Source organism: Sciurus vulgaris (assembly GCF_902686455.1).
Source record: "Sciurus vulgaris genome assembly, chromosome: 15".
In the NCBI taxonomy this organism is placed as follows: domain Eukaryota; kingdom Metazoa; phylum Chordata; class Mammalia; order Rodentia; family Sciuridae; genus Sciurus; species Sciurus vulgaris.
Window position 1 is genome coordinate 26033427 of NC_136476.1, and position 17100 is coordinate 26050526.

The following is a 17100-nucleotide window of genomic DNA, read 5'->3' on the forward strand; positions in this document are numbered from 1 at the left end:
CTTTTTTCTGAAGAATTTGGTTTTCTACCCCACTAAGTGTTTGAAAATGTAAAGCATTCTCATTTATGTAGTGACTAAATATTCACATATGGTACATTAAAGTGCTGACTTCATATGATTTTATATTCTAGGAAAATGTTTCATTGCAAATTTCATTGAAATTGTTTGCTCATATTTCAGTGTACTTGCAGAAAAGACATGGTGAAAATTTCTATGGATATCTTTGTGAGGAAATTTCAGCCAGACAGATACCAGCTTTGGAAACAAGGAAAGGATATATACACCATTGATCACACAAAGCCCACTCCAGAATCCACCCCTGAGGTAAAAGCATGGCTGCAGAGAAGGAGGAAAGTAAGAAAAGCATCCCGGAGGTAATGATCCCTGCTTCCTCTGCTAACTCATCCTACTTCTAGTGGTTACTCAATTAAAATGGGTCAGTGACCATGTGTCTTCAAGGTTTTTTTTTTTTTTTCTTAAACTTACTTATTTTAAGTTTGCTTAGTATCCTACTGAAATTTTGAGGCAAGGTGATTTTAAAATTCTTGGTATGTATAATAAATATAGGAAGATGTGTACATTGCATTTGAGAATATTTCTGAAGTCTCTGTTTACCAATGTATAGCTTCTTAGACTCTGCACACAAATGTATTTCAATGTTGGTCTGTTCCTGTGCAAAAATCCATATTTTAATCATTTCACTCACTTGATTTCTGACATTTTCATTTACTACTAGTTTCCTTTCTGACTTTAGTAATAATATTCTTTATTTGTCAGACATCTGATATACATTTTTTACCTAGATGCTTTTATTTTACTTTATTTTTTATGCATGTCGTTTTACCCTTCATAGAATGTAAAGCAGAATGTGTCTTGTTTATGTAATTTGATTGTTCTTTTGAGCTGTATTCTCCATTCTGTTTTTGTGGCCAGGGCCATTTCACAAGTTTAGGTCTTCTGTGGGCATCCAGCTGTTTAAAAACCCATTGAATAGGGTATGTGCTATGTTGCTCAGGTCCTTCAGCGGCTACCTTTTATTTCTTTTATTTTTCAGATTTATTTTAATTTTTTCTCTTCAATATTGCTCATTGTTTTTCTTTCAGATTGTAAAAGTAATATTTGAGCTTTGGAGAACATTTGTAAAATAAGGAAAAGAATAATGGAGGAATCCCAAATCACCCATAACCTCACTTCCCAGAGATAATCAGTCTTATTATTTTATATATATCCTTTACATATATATTCATTATATATTATATACCTTTCCAAAATTGGGGCCATCCTTTATTAACAATTTGATTACCAGTAATGTGAGTGTTTTTTTTTTTTTTCATGTAATTAAATGATTTTCTATAATACATTTTTTAATGCCTGCATGTATCTAACTAATCTCCCATATTTGGGCCTGTAGCATGTTTCCACATTCTTGCTATTAACTAAATAACACTGTTATTTGTAATCTTTGCCCACACTTCTAATGCTTATTTTCTGACTCTTTTTTCTTCCCCCTAACATTTATCTTCTGCTATTTTAGAATGGTAGTGAGTGGAGAACCTTAACAACAAGGAGTCCAACTTCCACATTTTATAAGAGATAATCCTGAGGCAGAGAACTAGCCAGTAGCTGGTTTAAAAACTCAGGTGTTGCTCTTTTACCCTTTAGTGTAGAGCAGTGGTTTTCACAGTATTATTTTTTTAAATTTAATTTAGTGGGTCAGGATCCACATTTTAAAAACAGAAAGCAAATTAAAGAGAGTATCATAGTGCCTCCCATGTGGTAATGGTAAGTATTAACACATGTGGGTATGTGTTTATGTGTGTTGTGTTGCTATTTAAAATGTTTATAACTTAACTATGTTTAACTTATTATGGGTGCCTTCAAACAAGGTTTAAGCAATACTAGAGATTCCGTTCCTTTTGAAAAATGTGTTAATCCATATTATCAAAAAAGCCAGCTTTGCAAGGTGGGAATAGTCAATTTTGGCAGTAGAAATAGCAGTAGAACATTTTGAGAAGTGCTCTTTACTGGACAAAAAGCAATACTTCATTTAGCTATATGATCCTGTCTCCTAGTTGTTAACAACAGTGGGTTTTTAAAAAAAAAATACATATTTTTTAGTTGTAGGTAGACATAATACCTTTATTTTATTTTTATATGGTGCTGAGGATCGAACCCTGGGCTTCATGCATGCTAGGTGAGTGCACTTTCACTGAGCCACAACCCCAGCCTAACAGTGAGTTTTTTGAGTTGATAGAGAACTTAAATCTTTGATATTGAACAAATTGGAAACATCTTTCAGTAGTTTCAAATAATTAATGGATATAGATAGAAAACTAATGTTTAGAGGCTTATTGAATTTGCTTAACCTATGACACAAAGAGATTGTGATCTTCCTTCAATAATGCTCTATTTAGGGAAGTTCAACAAATGAAATAATTCCTTGAAATATCAAAGAGATATCATTCGTCATATTTTACATGTCCTACATTTCTCATACTGTGGAGATTTTCCACATTTTCCACTACATGAATTCTTAATAAAAGTGATGACATGGTGCTGGGGTCGTAGTGCAGTGATAGAGCGCTTGCCTAGCATATGTGAGGTACTGGGTTCAATTCTCAGTCCTCCTTATAAATAAATAACATAAAGGTCCATTGACAACTAAAAGTATTATTTAGATAGTGAACAAAGGAAGAGAAAATTTAGAGATCTTATTAATGTGTTATAAATTATTCATATTTTAAGGTGAACTAATGACCATTTTTCCAGAGTTTTCTGTATTTCTCAGACAATTATAAAATTTGTTCAGATTAAATTCCAAATCATTAATAGCTAAAGGTATTACAGATATGTGATGATACCACTACGGTTACTGCCATTAGCAGTAGCCACAGCTAATTTATATGGGATTTTCCTGGCTATTCCCTTTAACTCACATCTCTGCCCTCCTTGGCTTTCTACACCTCTTAGTCTGTGGTGTCTATAGTACCTGCAAGCATGTGTTTGAGTGCTTAGCTTTGGGGCACAGCTACTTTGAGGTGATTTGTGATTATTCCTAATTGTTAGATATATTATATCATATACAAGATACATATATGACAAGACTCTGAAGTGCCTTGGAGAGTACTAAAAGTGGAATTAAATGAAAAGTGTCCAATCCAAAAAATAATAAGTTGATAAAAGACATTGAATATGCTCTTGATGATTTGGAGTTTAATCTGAACAATTTTATACTTGCCTGAGAAATATAGAAAACTCAGGAAAATGGTCACTAGTTCACATTGAAATATGAATAATTTACAACTTACTTATGAGAGCTATGATTTTTCTTCCTTTTATCACTATCTAAATAATAGTTTATGTTTTGATTTCATTTTCCCCCATATCATCATTTTTTGCTTTGTTTTTATTTCCAGACTTTTATTTATTTAAAAATTTTATAATTACATTAATTTTTGGACTGATACATAAAAACATAAAAATTGTACATATTCATGGGATACTATGTGGTATTTTCATACATGTGTATATTGTGTAAGGTTCAAATCAGGGCAAACATTTGTCTCCTCAAACATTTCTTCGTGGTGAATACATTCAGAGAACTTTCTTTTAGGTCTTTGAAATAGACAATACAATATTACTGTCTGTTTACCCTACAACTGTTGCTATAATATTTTAACAGTGATTCTTTTTTACATAAGTGGTTAATCAATTATTTACCATTGTTTGAATTTTAATGTTTAGTTAATTGGTATTAAAATTGTTAAGATTAATATTCAGGTTCAGTGTGAGGATTGTCTTTGCATAGTGATCAGTTGTAAGCAAATGTACATCAGCATGTGTATTGGCATGTATTTTTTCATATCATTCACAAACTTTTCTCTCTGACCACCCCTTTTCTTGATTATAGCTTCCAGTGCACTAGGTCTCATACTAAAAGGCCTAAGACTGAGGAGGATGAGGAGGTGTCTACAGATGTCGTCGAGGCAGAGGACCCTAACCATGATGTAGGTACAGAGAACCTCAAGGTCAGTGAAAAACCGGAAGAAGCAGCAAAGCTGAGTAACACAGAAGCACCTTCAGAAGACAAGACCCTTGCTACCAGAGTGCAAATGGATCAGAATTTATCGAATAATATCAGTGTCTCAGGTGAGAAAGTGTCTGATTATGTTTCACCTATAAGTAGTAGGTGTTTGATGATCTTATGCCTTAAATCTGTGTTTAGTAGGATAGATGTCTTAATTGCCCACAGCTCATTAATGAACTCTCTGAAGTTATATGGTTACTCATCCACGAAACCAGAGTACTGTTACAATAAAAGTCACAGGCACCACTACATCTTGTAATGGAATTGTGAGCAGTGTCTATTTAGTTTAATAAAAAATAAAATTCCAAAATGTGAAAAAAAAAATTTTTTTTTAGTGCAACTCAATTTACAACATAAAATACATTTGGAAAACATCCCTTGAATTCACATGAAGCAGAGAAAAACTAATTATAGATAATTCTTTGCAGATTTTCAGCTTTCAACTTAATTTAAAGGAGAAAATAAAGATTAAGGTTTTAAAAAGAACAACAAAAGTAGTCAACCTGGTGAAATGGTACATATAGTCCCCAGACTATTTCTGTATACTACAGTACTCATTTTAAAGTCTCAGCTACTTTGCCACACCCACTACCTCCAACCCTCCTTTAATAGCATATCTCTCTGAAACTGCATTAAAGTTTTGCCTTGTTAATATCGGTTGGGGCTTTTGTCCTTAATAATTAATCTAGTTGGTAATTCCTATCTTCCCCTCAGTCCCTTCATTCTGTAAATCCTTCAATTGTGGGACGTTCTTAATCTCTTTTTTCTGCTTCTTCCTCTCAGTTGGACTCATCTGTAGCCTTATATAATCCCAAATAGCCCTTATATAATCCCAAACTAACTACTTCTTGACTGCTTCTTCAGCCTCATTGCCTTTGCCTTGTATCTTTGAATTCCATCTTATGAATAGAGTTCATAGACCTGTTTTGAATGAATTCATACTTCAGAGGAGAACTAGATAAATATACAGTTACAATCCAGTATAGTACATAGCTTGGTAGAGAGACATGGGGAATTGCCTATCCACAGAAAGACCCAGGTGGACAGTTCAGATTTCTTGGCTTAGATGATATCAGATTTTTTTTTTTTTTTTTTGGTGGTGCTGGGGAGTGAACCCTGGGCCTTGTGCTTGCAAGGCAAGCACTCTACCGACTGAGCTATCTCCCCAGCCCCAATATCAGGATTGAGTTGTGAAGAATAAGAAGTTAGGAAGGTCATGATAGTAAGGAAGGAAATTGCAACAAATGCAAAGAAGACAGTTTTACAATGCATATGGATATTTCTTTATTATCCTTCAACATGCTTTCCTCTACACAGGACTTAATTAAAATCTTGTGAGTTGCTTGAAGATTTAGCTGATGGTGTCTAGTTTTATTAGTTCTGTGTGGTTTATTACATTTTGCCCTCCAGGTTTTGAGACCTGGAAGAGAACTTAAGTAGAAGACTTGGATATATTCAATGTCAGAGAAAGTATGTAATAGGAGGAAATCATGCTCTGTGTGTGTGTGTGTGTATGTGTATGAGAGAGAGAGAGAGAGAAGGAGGGAGGGAGGAAGGGAGGGAGAGAGAGAACAGGTATGTCAGGGGAAGAGTAATACTTTGTAATATTTTATTCTTGTTATATATTTATATATTGTCAGTGTATGGTGTAGGCTTAGTGTAGGAAATAATTTGTATTGGATTTTATAACCTTATGTGTGTCATTTATATACATGGTTTGAACTGGAACATTTCATTAATAATGGCTCATAGCATCATATATTAGGATATAATTCTTATTTTTGACAGATTTCAAATTGCTATAGCTTTGACAATTATTATAATTGCTTTGGCTTTTGGTATTGGCCTTTAGTATAACCTCATTTTAATCCCTTGTTTTGTTAGTAGGTGTTCTGCCAATTTCCAAGCTCTCACCCTAACAACTAAGAAGTCAGCATGATATTTGGTGACCTTTCATAATTTTGTCTATGGAAATTGAAAGGGAAAGTTGGAAAAATAAAATCAGTTGGGAATAATTTAACAATTGTACTCCCTAGTAATATGTTATAAAGTTTAAGCCAGGCTCAGTGGCTCATGCCTGTAATCCTAGTGACTCAAGTGACTGAGGCAGGAGGATTACAAGTTCAAGGACACCTTCAGCAATTTAATGAGGCCCTAAGCAACTTAGTGACAACTTGTCTCAAAATTAAAAAAAAAAAAAAAGTGCTGGGGATGTGTCTGAGTGGTTAAGTATCCACGGGTTCAATCCCTGATACCTCCTTCTCGGCTCAATAAGTAGATAAATAAATAAATAAGAGGCAGGGTTTATTGATAGACTTTTGTTTTTCTCTTTAGGAAACAGCTGCTCAAGTACATCTATAATGGAGGAAATAAAAACTGAGGGTGACAAAGGTGGTGCCATAACTATACCCTCTGTGCCCAAAGAGCCTGATGACTCCATACCATTGTCTAGTGGGCATGAGGAGGTTGAAGAGTTAGATCCACCTAAGCTTCCATGGCAAAAGTCACCTGAGTCGACTTCCTCAGTGACAGAGAGTTATGGTGTGTTTACAGAGGGAGAAGAGAGTGATGTGGAGGGCCACAGGAGTGGCCTTGAACCTGGAGAAATACCCACCATCCTCAGTGAAGAGAGAAATGGCTTCAAAGTCCCCAGTGTATGTGGCAATATCCGTTTTTTACTGTTTTCGTTGTATGATGATCTTGTTTTCTGAAAACAACATGCTGTGCTTTGAAATTTTGCTTTAGGGCAGAAATAAATAACATTTTACATTTTTGGGTTTTAATAATTTTCCTTCAGTGACTGGGAGGTAGGCATTCTCTGAGTTCTGGCTTACATTGTGATAATTCGGAGCTTAGAGATTTTGCCCACATGTTACAGTTTAATTTTATATTTTTAGAAATTAGCGTCTTTATTTGGAGATAACTGTAGATTCATGTGGGTATATAAGAAATAGTACAGAGAGATCCTACGTACCCTTTTCCCAGTTTACCCCAATACTTCCTTCTAGGAAAACTATCATGTGGAATCACGATCACATTGATATTGATACAGTCAAGGCAGGGAATGGTCTGTTACCTGCACTATTAATGAGGCTGGGAAGAATTCACCTTCTAGGCTCTGCCGTCCTCCAGCCAAGTCGTTATCTCTGCGACTAAGCTTTCCATAGCTTCTGTTTTAACATTAGGGCATACCTGGTCCCTTTTTCCTCTGACTCTTTCAAGTATGAATCCTAATGTCAGGGCAAGCTTTTTGGTCCTGCCCACTTTGGGGGAAAAACAGAACTTTGACCTCCCAGAAAAGTTAATAGGCCCCTAGATTACTAAGTCCCCCATGTTGTGTTTTTGAATGCCTCCATGTTTCTGTGGTCTTCTTGTTCAATGTTAATATTATATACTTTCAGCAAAAGCAGTTTCTGTAATAATATTGGGAGTTGATTGGGCAAGCTAGGACAGGATCTGTGTCAGCATTCAGAACCTCTTTTGATCCACCACCCTGATTGTGGAATTCAGGTGCATGCATGAGGACAGCCTCAGTTGCTTGAGCAGGCAACATGTTGTTCAGAAGAATATATAACCCTGCATGATGAATATGATAAATATGATGAATTTAATTGGGTCAAATTTTGGATTATGTATTCTACTGAGTTGTCATAAGAGTATTTATTAAAAAACACATGAAAAATATAGCCAGATTTATTTGAAAAGGTTGCTAAGAAAAGTTTGAAAGTAACATTCACTGAATAAAGCTTAGATGGCTTCAAAATTTCAGCTGTGTAACATTAAAAAAATACTATCTTTGATTTCTCATTAGGTCCTTTGTGTATATGATAAGAGTAACTCATTTCTGGGTGGAAACAAGTATACATTCTCACCTTGGTAGCATTTCCTAAGGATAGAAAGCAAACTCACCTGCCAGTTTTTCCCATAGGAACTATGTAAAGGTGACTCAATAGCAGAGCCCTTATTTTGTGAGTATATAATTCTAAACTTAGACTAATTTTTAAAAAGGTCTTTTGTAAGTTTGCCAAATGCAAAATTTATTTTAGGGTCAATATGTGTACCCCACACTCCAGTTAGCTTTTTAAGATGCTGCAGGAGAGTGAACTGATTTGTTGTTAAAAATTAACAGACTGTCTCTTCTTTCTTTTGACTTTACATTTTTTAATGAACAAATTCCTTAAGAGGTAAATAAGCAGAAGGTGCTTTGATAATTAAGTTTTTGTAAATCATTTTGAGCTACATTTTTTGTTTTAAACATGTTTTTAATTTGTTTGTTTGTTTCCCATATTTGTTCAATTATCAGATAATAGAGGGAGAGACGAAAACTGCCAAGAGTTGGCGCCATCCACTTAGTAAGCCTCCTGCCAGATCCCCAATGACTCTTGTGAAGCAGCAGGCAACAAGTGATGAAGGTAAGCTGATGATATTTTTTTTTTTTTTGAATGCAAGAACTTTATTGAGAGAAAAGTGCAATGAAACTTGTCAAAAGCTTAAAAGAAAAGGGAAAGAAACTTAGACACCTCCCCTCAAGCGCAGGACCAAGTGCAGAGTGGACTCCTTCTGGATGTTGTAGTCAGACAGGGTACGCCCATCTTCCAGCTGTTTGCCGGCAAAGATCAACCTCTGCTGGTCGGGGGGGATGCCTTTCTTGTCTTGGATCTTTGCCTTGACATTCTCGATGGTGTCACTGGGCTCCACCTCCAGGGTGATGGTCTTGCCTGTCAGGGTCTTCACGAAGATCTGCATCCCACCTCTGAGACGCAGCACCAGGTGCAGGGTGGACTCCTTCTGGATGTTGTAGTCAGACAAGGTGCGCCCATCTTCCAGCTGTTTGCCGGCAAAGATCAACCTCTGCTGGTCGGGGGGGATGCCTTCCTTGTCTTGGATCTTTGCCTTGACATTCTCGATGGTGTCACTGGGCTCCACCTCCAGGGTGATGGTCTTGCCAGTTAGAGTTTTCCCAAAGATCTGTATTGTCGGCGGCGGCAGCACACAGCAGAGCGGCGACAGAACGACGGGCCTCGACGGAATTTGTAAAAAATTGCTCAGTGGAAAGAAAATTTAACCCTATGGCAAATATGTACCATTAGGTAAAAATAATTTCCAGGCAAAAGGAATTTGGGTTTTAGGAATACAAATTTGCTTCATATAACCTTATGGTATTACTAGTAAAAGTCTTCATGTTTTGTAGCATAAAATTCCTGATATTACCTGAAGACTTTCTAGAAGTTACGAATTACTTCTTTAAAGGTGTTATAGCATACAGTTAACATGCTGTAGGTTTCTTTGCACTGTCTTTATTTTTAGCTGGAATCCTTTAAAAGCATGTAAATTTCATTGAATAAGAAACTGTGTGCAGCACTTCCTTATCCTGTCACACCTGTAGGCAGTGAAACATACTTTCTGCTTAAGTGGGTTGCATGTGGTTTGATATAAGGCAGTTTTATTTATAACAAGTTATCCCTCCTAGATGTAACATTTACTTTTTTGTTTAAGGTGGTTTTCCTTTTTTACTTTTCTTACTGTGAAAATGTCTTTTGTTGCCTCAAATTAAAAATCATACCACTGACCTATTACTTCTTCCTTGTCTCAGCATCCTAAGGGCCTTATTTTTTCCATTTCAAAATAATCCATGTAACAGGTTTTGAGTAAAGAGCCCTTCATTCTCCTTTGCTCTTGCAAATTGTTAATTATGGTCACCTGTTTGTGAGGATGCAATATCGACTTAAACTTGTTTAGAATAAATAAACTTTTAAAAAATATTTTTTGTTGTAGATGGACAGAACATATTTATTTATGTTGCTGAGGATGGAACCCAGTGCTTCACACATGCTAGACAAGCATTCTACTACTGAGCCGAAACCCCAGCCCCCAGTCTAAATAAACTTTTCAGAGTATGTCTATATCATTGGTAGATATTTTTCCTTTTATTCATTGTCTTCTTTTGTAACACATGTTTACGTCAGAAAAAGATGGCTTCAGTAATAGAAGTAATGAAACTTTTTTTTTTTTTTTTTTGGGGGTACTGGGGATTTCAGGGGCACTTGACCACTGAGTCACATCCCCAGCCCTATTTTGTATTTAATTTAGAAACAGGGTCTCACTGAGTTGCTTAGCACTTCACTTTTGCTGAGGCCGGCTTTGAACTCACGATCCTCTGCCTTAGCCTCCCCAGCAGCTGGGATTATAGGTGTTTACCGCCACATTTGTTTTAATTTCCATGTTCATCAGATTGTTTTTCTCTAGTGTCAGTTTAATTAAAGGACAAATTTGTCTTGAGTAAACTAATATCCATACTCCTTCTTTGTCACCACCTGTTTCATTGAACAGGCTACACTAAAATTTAAGGAAAGTTGCTTTCTCCTATGCACATGCTTCCCCAGTAAGTTTATTTTGATGTGGGCCATCCTATATTAGCCTAGATTTTCTCCTTGGGGAGCACTTCTGATTTCAATCTGTAGAGCTTGCGAAATTTTTAAATGGATCGGGTTAACGAAGTTGTCTCAAGGGTTTGAGTTTAAATATTTTGCTGAAACATTGATGATTGTAGCTTTTGCAGTGGTCTCCTTTCCATTCTAATTTATTAAAGACTCATGGCGTCCTCTGGGATTTTTAAGAACTGAATAGAAAAAGTAGAATATTCCTGATGGCTAAATATTTTTATACACGCCTAAACTGACAATGGAGAGTTATCTGTAGCCTGGAGTAAATTATTTAAATCTTTGAATACTTGAATGTTTCCTTAGCCTTTTTTCTCAAAGTTGCTTGTGCAATTGGAGTTGAATGAATATTGTCATTGATAGGATGGGTTGAACTGTGGGTTTGGTGCTCACTGAGAACAACAGTCTTGGGGGAATTTTCTACTCTAATTTCTTAGCTCCTTTTGCACTCCTCTTATAAGGGAGCATAGTTATATTAGGGTCTCTGAGAAATTTCTTCTTCAAGCAGAAGTCATTATTCCTTATTGGTGAATGAGGTGGATTGTGTACTTTCCAAGAGAAAGGCTGCAAAAGGAATGTAGAGTTGAAAGCTTAAGTTTTCAATTTCTAATAATGTGGAATTGTTTTAATGAATTATGGTCAAGCAACTGAATGAAATACATTGTAGCTATGGAGATTATTTCCAGAGCATCATAGTTATACTCTAGGTGTAATACTTCTAATGATAAAATGATAAAATATGGTTCAACTGTTTGTCTACCTTGGAAATATTTTCTGGCAAGCAATTCTCTCTTGATTGTCTTAGGAAGTGCTTAACGAATATCTTGGAAGCTTTGATATGTTAATTTGCTTTGTTCTTGATGTAATTTCTCCTATATTTTTTATTAGTATATTATAATTATGCATAATGTGGGATTTGTTGTTACATATTTGTACATGTAGTGGACACAACAATATAATTTGTCTAACATCATTCACAACATAATTTGTCCATCATCATTCACAGATTTTTAAGAACATGACCTTCTTTAAAAAGCCTAAATCTGGATTCTGGGCTGATAGGAATTGGTCATCTCCCCATATCGGAAATAAGAGAAAATGATACAAAAAGGAAAAATGTATATTTAATCACCTTTTGGCCCAAAATGGAAGGACTGTTAATCTGTATTTGAAGTGTTACAATTTATAGGAATATAAGCCAGGTAATCTGTATATTTAGATTTAGTCAGACTGTGAGAGTCTAGATATATTTCACAGTTCTGATTCTCTGAGTTCTTTTGATGACAGAACTTTGGGGATGTTTGGTGTTAATCTGTAGTCTCCATTCTCATCATTGGCTGGTTGCTTGTGTGTCCCTGGGATGGAGAAAATACCTTAAGAACAGGGTTAACAGTAGGAAAGATATGGGACTGAGGGGAGGGGGAAACAATTTGGGGCTTTTTAAAAATTAAAGAACTTACAGTGTGCCCATTTGTTTTCATCAGCACTACTTAAATTTGCTGACACTGACCAGAATTTCTCCTGAACTGACATGAGGCTAATAGACATCCTGCACAGACACCAGCCTTTCAGTATGCATTTCACCAATACTCCTGCAATTCCTCTGCCCTCTTGGTTCATTGTTCTTTGAAGTTTTTATACTGCACACAAATGTGCATTTCTTTCTGAACATTTAAAAAAATTTATTTGCTACATTTGTTTCCAATATAAAATTTGTAGCTTTTCATGCTGTTCCTTTCAGTATACTCATGTTTTCTTCACCCACTCCCCTTGGTTAAATTATTTGGTTCTTGATGTTTCTAATGCAACTGTACCCTAAATGCAAGTCCTGCTAACATACAGAAGAACTTACATCATGGTAGCAGCAGACACTATGATACTCTGACTCAGTCATTCCACCTGTTAACAGTGATTGCAGTGGACAAGATTTTGTGCTTAGAGTGAAGTTTGTTTGGAGACTGTTAGCTGAAAGATTTAACTTGGAAGATTTAATTGTCTTTTGTATGCTGACAAGTCTTCAAATTATATATAATGGATTTTTATGTTGCTCAAAGAAGTGTTTTACTGAGACTTGCAGTGTCAGTGTGGTGGAATAGATTACTGATAACTCTCCATTTACAAATCAGCTAGGAATGATGGATAAAATAAAACAAACCACGTTTATGTATGCATTTAGAGGCAAAACAGCATCAAGGACAGTATCTCTACACATCTGCACCTTAGTCAAGCTCCATCACTCCATTATTTGTGTGATGGCTCCATGATTGATGTGTGTGTTCAAAGTGGGGATTGTGGCAGCACCTGTCATGGAGTTGTGAGGGTTAAAAGACTAAATGTGTGTCCTGAACATGGTGGCCTATGCCTGTAATCCAAGTTGCTTAGGATGTTGAGGCAGTAGGATCTCAAGTGCAAAGCCAGTCTCAGCAATTTGGCAAGACACTGTTGCAAAATGAAGGACTGGGGAATGTAGCTCAGTGGCATAGCACTTCTCAGCCTATGGAAGGTCCTGGGTTTGATCCCTTTCACTGTAAAGAATAAATACCTAACATATATACATACAGAAACAAATACATAAATAAATAAGCATTCATAACAGTGTTTGACAGTTAATGGATATTTGTTATTGCTGTTATTGATATGATAAGAAGGAACTAGAGGAAGAGGATAGGTGGACTGTGGCTTTTTCTGGGACACGAATGAAGTCAGGGCAGTTGGAACCAAGATCCCAAGGATCCCTGAGCTACACAAAGCTGGATTCAGAGCAGCTTATGCTCTTACTTAAGGGCAAACTTGGAAAAAAAAAAAAAGAAAGAAAGAAAATCAAAACTGACCACAGGCACAGGTAGAGGACAAAGGAACTTTCCTGCTTGTTACTTATACTTGAGTGGGGAAGGGCAGTAAGGTAGGAGAGAAATTCAGTGTGAAATTTTCCGACCTTAGGACTGTGTTTAGATTTAGATGTCGTATTCCAAATCACAAATTTAAAAGGAAAGGGCATTCTAGCTGTTACGGGGATCTGTGAGAAGTAAAAATCTTTTGAACCCATGTGGAACACGAATCTGGTTGACTAATGGTCAGTGGACTGTGGAGGCCTGGCTTTCTGCCTTATTGGTTTTTTGACTTTGGGCAAGTTCTCTCTTTGGCCTCAATTTTGTGCTGTAAAAAAATGTGAGATTTGGTCATAAGTGGTCAGTGTTCCTACCCTACAGTAACATTTATTAGGGTAAATGTGCAATAGCATGGCAATATGTTGAGGGCTGATTTCAAAAGAGGTGATTGTTACTGAACCAAGTTTTTAATTTATAACTTTCAAATAATATTTTGTAATTTCCAAAACAACACAGAAAGATTGAAAGATACTGATACCCATCTTTTGTATTTTACCTAAGTGTGGAGGTGACTCCATCTCCACTTTTGGATATTGGAAAGATTCAGTTTAAATCCATGGTTATGGGTCTGATTCCTCTGATCTAAATTGTTTGAATAACTTTGAGTCTTCACTTCAGCAAGTGCAGTACTGTAATGAGCTGTTAAGCATCTCTTTGAAATTGAGGACAGCTTAGACCTGATTCCTATCTCTGTAATGTCTGCATGCCTGGAGGGTTAGATTAAGAGTGTATTTCCAGCAATGTTACAGTAATTTATTTTTTGGAAGTCTGTCTATATTAATATTATAATTCATTTAGAAACAGATGAAATATTTAAACATAGAGATGGAAGTAACGGAAATTGATTCTTCAATTAGAGATCATTTTTGGTGTTTGACCATCATTTAACACTGTCTTAGTCAGGTTTTTCATCACTTGGACCAAAAGATTTTACAAAAAACAATTTTAGAGGAGAAAAAGTTTTATTTGAGGCTCACAGTTTCAGAGGTCTCAGTTCATAGATGGCTGATTCCATTCCTCAAAGCCCAAGCAAGATGAGGCAGAACATGATGGTGGAAGGAAAGTGATTCAGTATATCCCACCAGGAAATAGAGCTCACCTCACGACCTATAAAATACTAATCCCATAGGCATGCCCCCAACAACCCAACTCCTCTAGCCACACCCTTCCTGTCTATAATTAACACCCAGTTAATTTTTATCAAGGGATTAGTGCACTGATAAAGTTAAGGCTCTCATAATTTGATCATTTCATCTCTAAACCCTCTTGCATTTCTAACACATGAGGTTTTGGGGGATACCTAATATCTGAACCATAACAAACATACTTTACCTATATTTTTAGTTGGTTTGAAGAACAAAATGTATACATTCAAGCATGTTTAAATAAGTTAAATTTCAGAAGTTTCAATCTGACAGTATTTGATTACTTTTTTAAATGGTTCCTTTGTCCTTTCTTCTTTTTGTGGGGGGCTCTGGGGATGCACCCATTAGTTCCTTCCCAGTGTGATTAATCATCCCCAGTCTCTCCCCTGCTTCTCCCCCGCCCCATTTCTCAAAATGGAAAGCTGCTGAGCTGCTGAGGCATCTTACATTGCTATCCTTCTGCCTCAGCTTTCTCAGTCACTGGGATTACAGGAATCTGCTACCACATGGGACTTTCTTTTTCTCCCCATTTCTGTCTCTTACTAAAGATTAAGCACAGGGCCTCATACATAAGATATCACTAAGATACATCCCTAGCCCTCTTCCTTGTTTTTTGTTTTTTAAATTTTAGACAGAGTCTTGCTATGCTACCCATGCTGGCCTGGGATTTGTGATCTTATCTAGGCTTTCTGAGTAGTTGGGATCACAGGTGTGTGTTACTATGACGTTTCTTTCTTTTAAAGTTGTGTTTATAATGCAATTTAATCCTAAACCTGGTCCTCAGCATATTTTGCCAATAGAGGAACTACCCACTGATTTCTCTATATTAGAACTTTTGTTTTCTTCTGGGATTTCCTGTGGTATTTTCTGAATAATATATCCTGTTGTTTACTCACTGTATCACTGTTCTTTTAGTACAGTGACTGACTTTTATTTGTGTAGTACTGGAGATTTAACCCAAGGATGCTTTAAAATTGAGCCATATTGCCAACCCTTTTTTTTTTTTTTTCTCTTGTGTAATCATAAATTTACATAGAGTAATGTTGTTTGATTCATTCTGTTATTTTTTCCCTTCCCCCCACCCCTCCCACCCCTCTTTACCCTCTATACAGTCCTTCCTTCCTCCATACTTGCCCCCCCTCCCTAACCCTAACTCTAACCCTAACACTAACCCTTCCCTCCCCCCCCATTATGTGTCATCCTCCACTTATTAGCGATATCATTCGTCCCTTGGCTTTTTGAGATTGGCTTATCTCACTTAGCATGATATTCTCCAATTTCATCCATTTGCCTGCAAATGCCATAATTTTATCATTCTTTATGGCTGAGTAATATTCCATTGTATATATATATATACCACAGTTTCTTTATCCACTCATCAATTGAAGGGCATCTAGGTTGGTTCCATAGTCTGGCTATTGTGAATTGAGCAGCTATGAACATTGATGTGGCTGTATCTCTGTAGTATGCTGATTTTAAGTCCTTTGGGTATAGGCCAAGGAGTGGGATAGCTGGGTCAAATGGAGGGTCCATTCCGAGTTTTCTAAGGAATCTCCACACTGCTTTCCAGAGTGGCTGCACTAATTTGCAGCCCCACCAGCAATGTAAGAGTGTACCTTTCTCCCCACATCCTCGCCAACACCTGTTGTTGCTTGTATTCTTGATAATCGCCATTCTAATTGGGGTGAGATGGAATCTTAGGGTGGTTTTGATTTGCATTTCTCTTATTACTAGAGATGTTGAACATTTTTCCATATGTTTGTTGATTGCCTGTAGATCTTCTTCTGTGAAGTGTCTATTCATTTCCTTAGCCCATTTGTTGATTGGGTTATTTGTATTCTTCGTGTAGAGTTTTTTGAGTTCTTTATAGATTCTGGAGATTAGCGCTCTATCTGAAGTATGATTGGCAAAGATATTCTCCCACTCTGTAGGCTCTTTCTTCGCATTGCTGATAGTTTCCTTTGCTGAGAGAAAGCTTTTTAGTTTGAATCTATCCCAGTGGTTGATTCTAGCTTTTATTTCTTGTGCTATGGGAGTCCTGTTAAGGAAGTCTGATCCTAGACCAACAAGGTGAAGATTTGGACCTACTTTTTCTTCTATAAGATGCAGGGTCTCTGGTCTGATTCCGAGGTCCTTAATCCATTTTGAGTTTAGTTTCGTGCATGGTGAGAGATATGGGTTTAGTTTCATTCTGTTGCATATGGATTTCCAATTCTCCCAGCACCATTTGTTGAAGAGGCTATCTTTTCTCCATTGCATATTTTTGGCACCTTTGTCTAGTATGAGAAAATTGTATTTATTTGGGTTTGTGTCCGTGTCCTCTATTCTGTACCATTGATCTACCTTTCTATTTTGGTACCAATACCATGCCGTTTTTGTTACTATTGCTTTGTAGTAGAGTTGAAGATCTGGTATTGCAATACCCCCTGTTTCACTCTTCCTGCTAAGGATTGCTTTAGCTATTCTGGGTTTCTTATTCTTCCAGATGAATTTCATGATTGCTTGCTCTATTTCTGTAAGGTACGTCATTGGGATTTTAA

The 17100-nt window shown here is 36.5% G+C and overlaps 2 protein-coding genes across 7 annotated transcripts in view; one reads left to right on the forward strand and one right to left on the reverse strand.

The window, feature by feature from the left end:
• Positions 1 to 17100, forward strand: part of KDM4C (lysine demethylase 4C) — a 381526-nt gene that overhangs the window by 211950 nt on the left and 152476 nt on the right. For 4 of the 6 annotated variants that reach the window (XM_079113015.1, XM_079113014.1, XM_079113016.1 and 1 more), the window contains 4 exons: positions 181 to 374; positions 3911 to 4149; positions 6422 to 6741; positions 8391 to 8499. In XM_079113015.1, coding sequence (XP_078969141.1) covers positions 181 to 374; positions 3911 to 4149; positions 6422 to 6741; positions 8391 to 8499 — 862 coding nt within the window. Of the gene's footprint in view, positions 1 to 180; positions 375 to 1103; positions 2195 to 3910; positions 4150 to 6421; positions 6742 to 8390; positions 8500 to 17100 lie in introns of those variants that run through there. The other 2 variants (XM_079113018.1, XM_079113019.1) reach the window with 2 other exon arrangements.
• Positions 8514 to 12384, reverse strand: LOC306644877 (polyubiquitin; the record flags this gene model as incomplete). The annotated part of the gene is made up of 2 exons (XM_079112148.1): positions 8514 to 9131; positions 12380 to 12384. 2 exons carry the CDS (start codon positions 12382 to 12384, stop codon positions 8600 to 8602), a joined length of 537 nt encoding a protein of 178 aa, XP_078968274.1. The 3' UTR covers positions 8514 to 8599.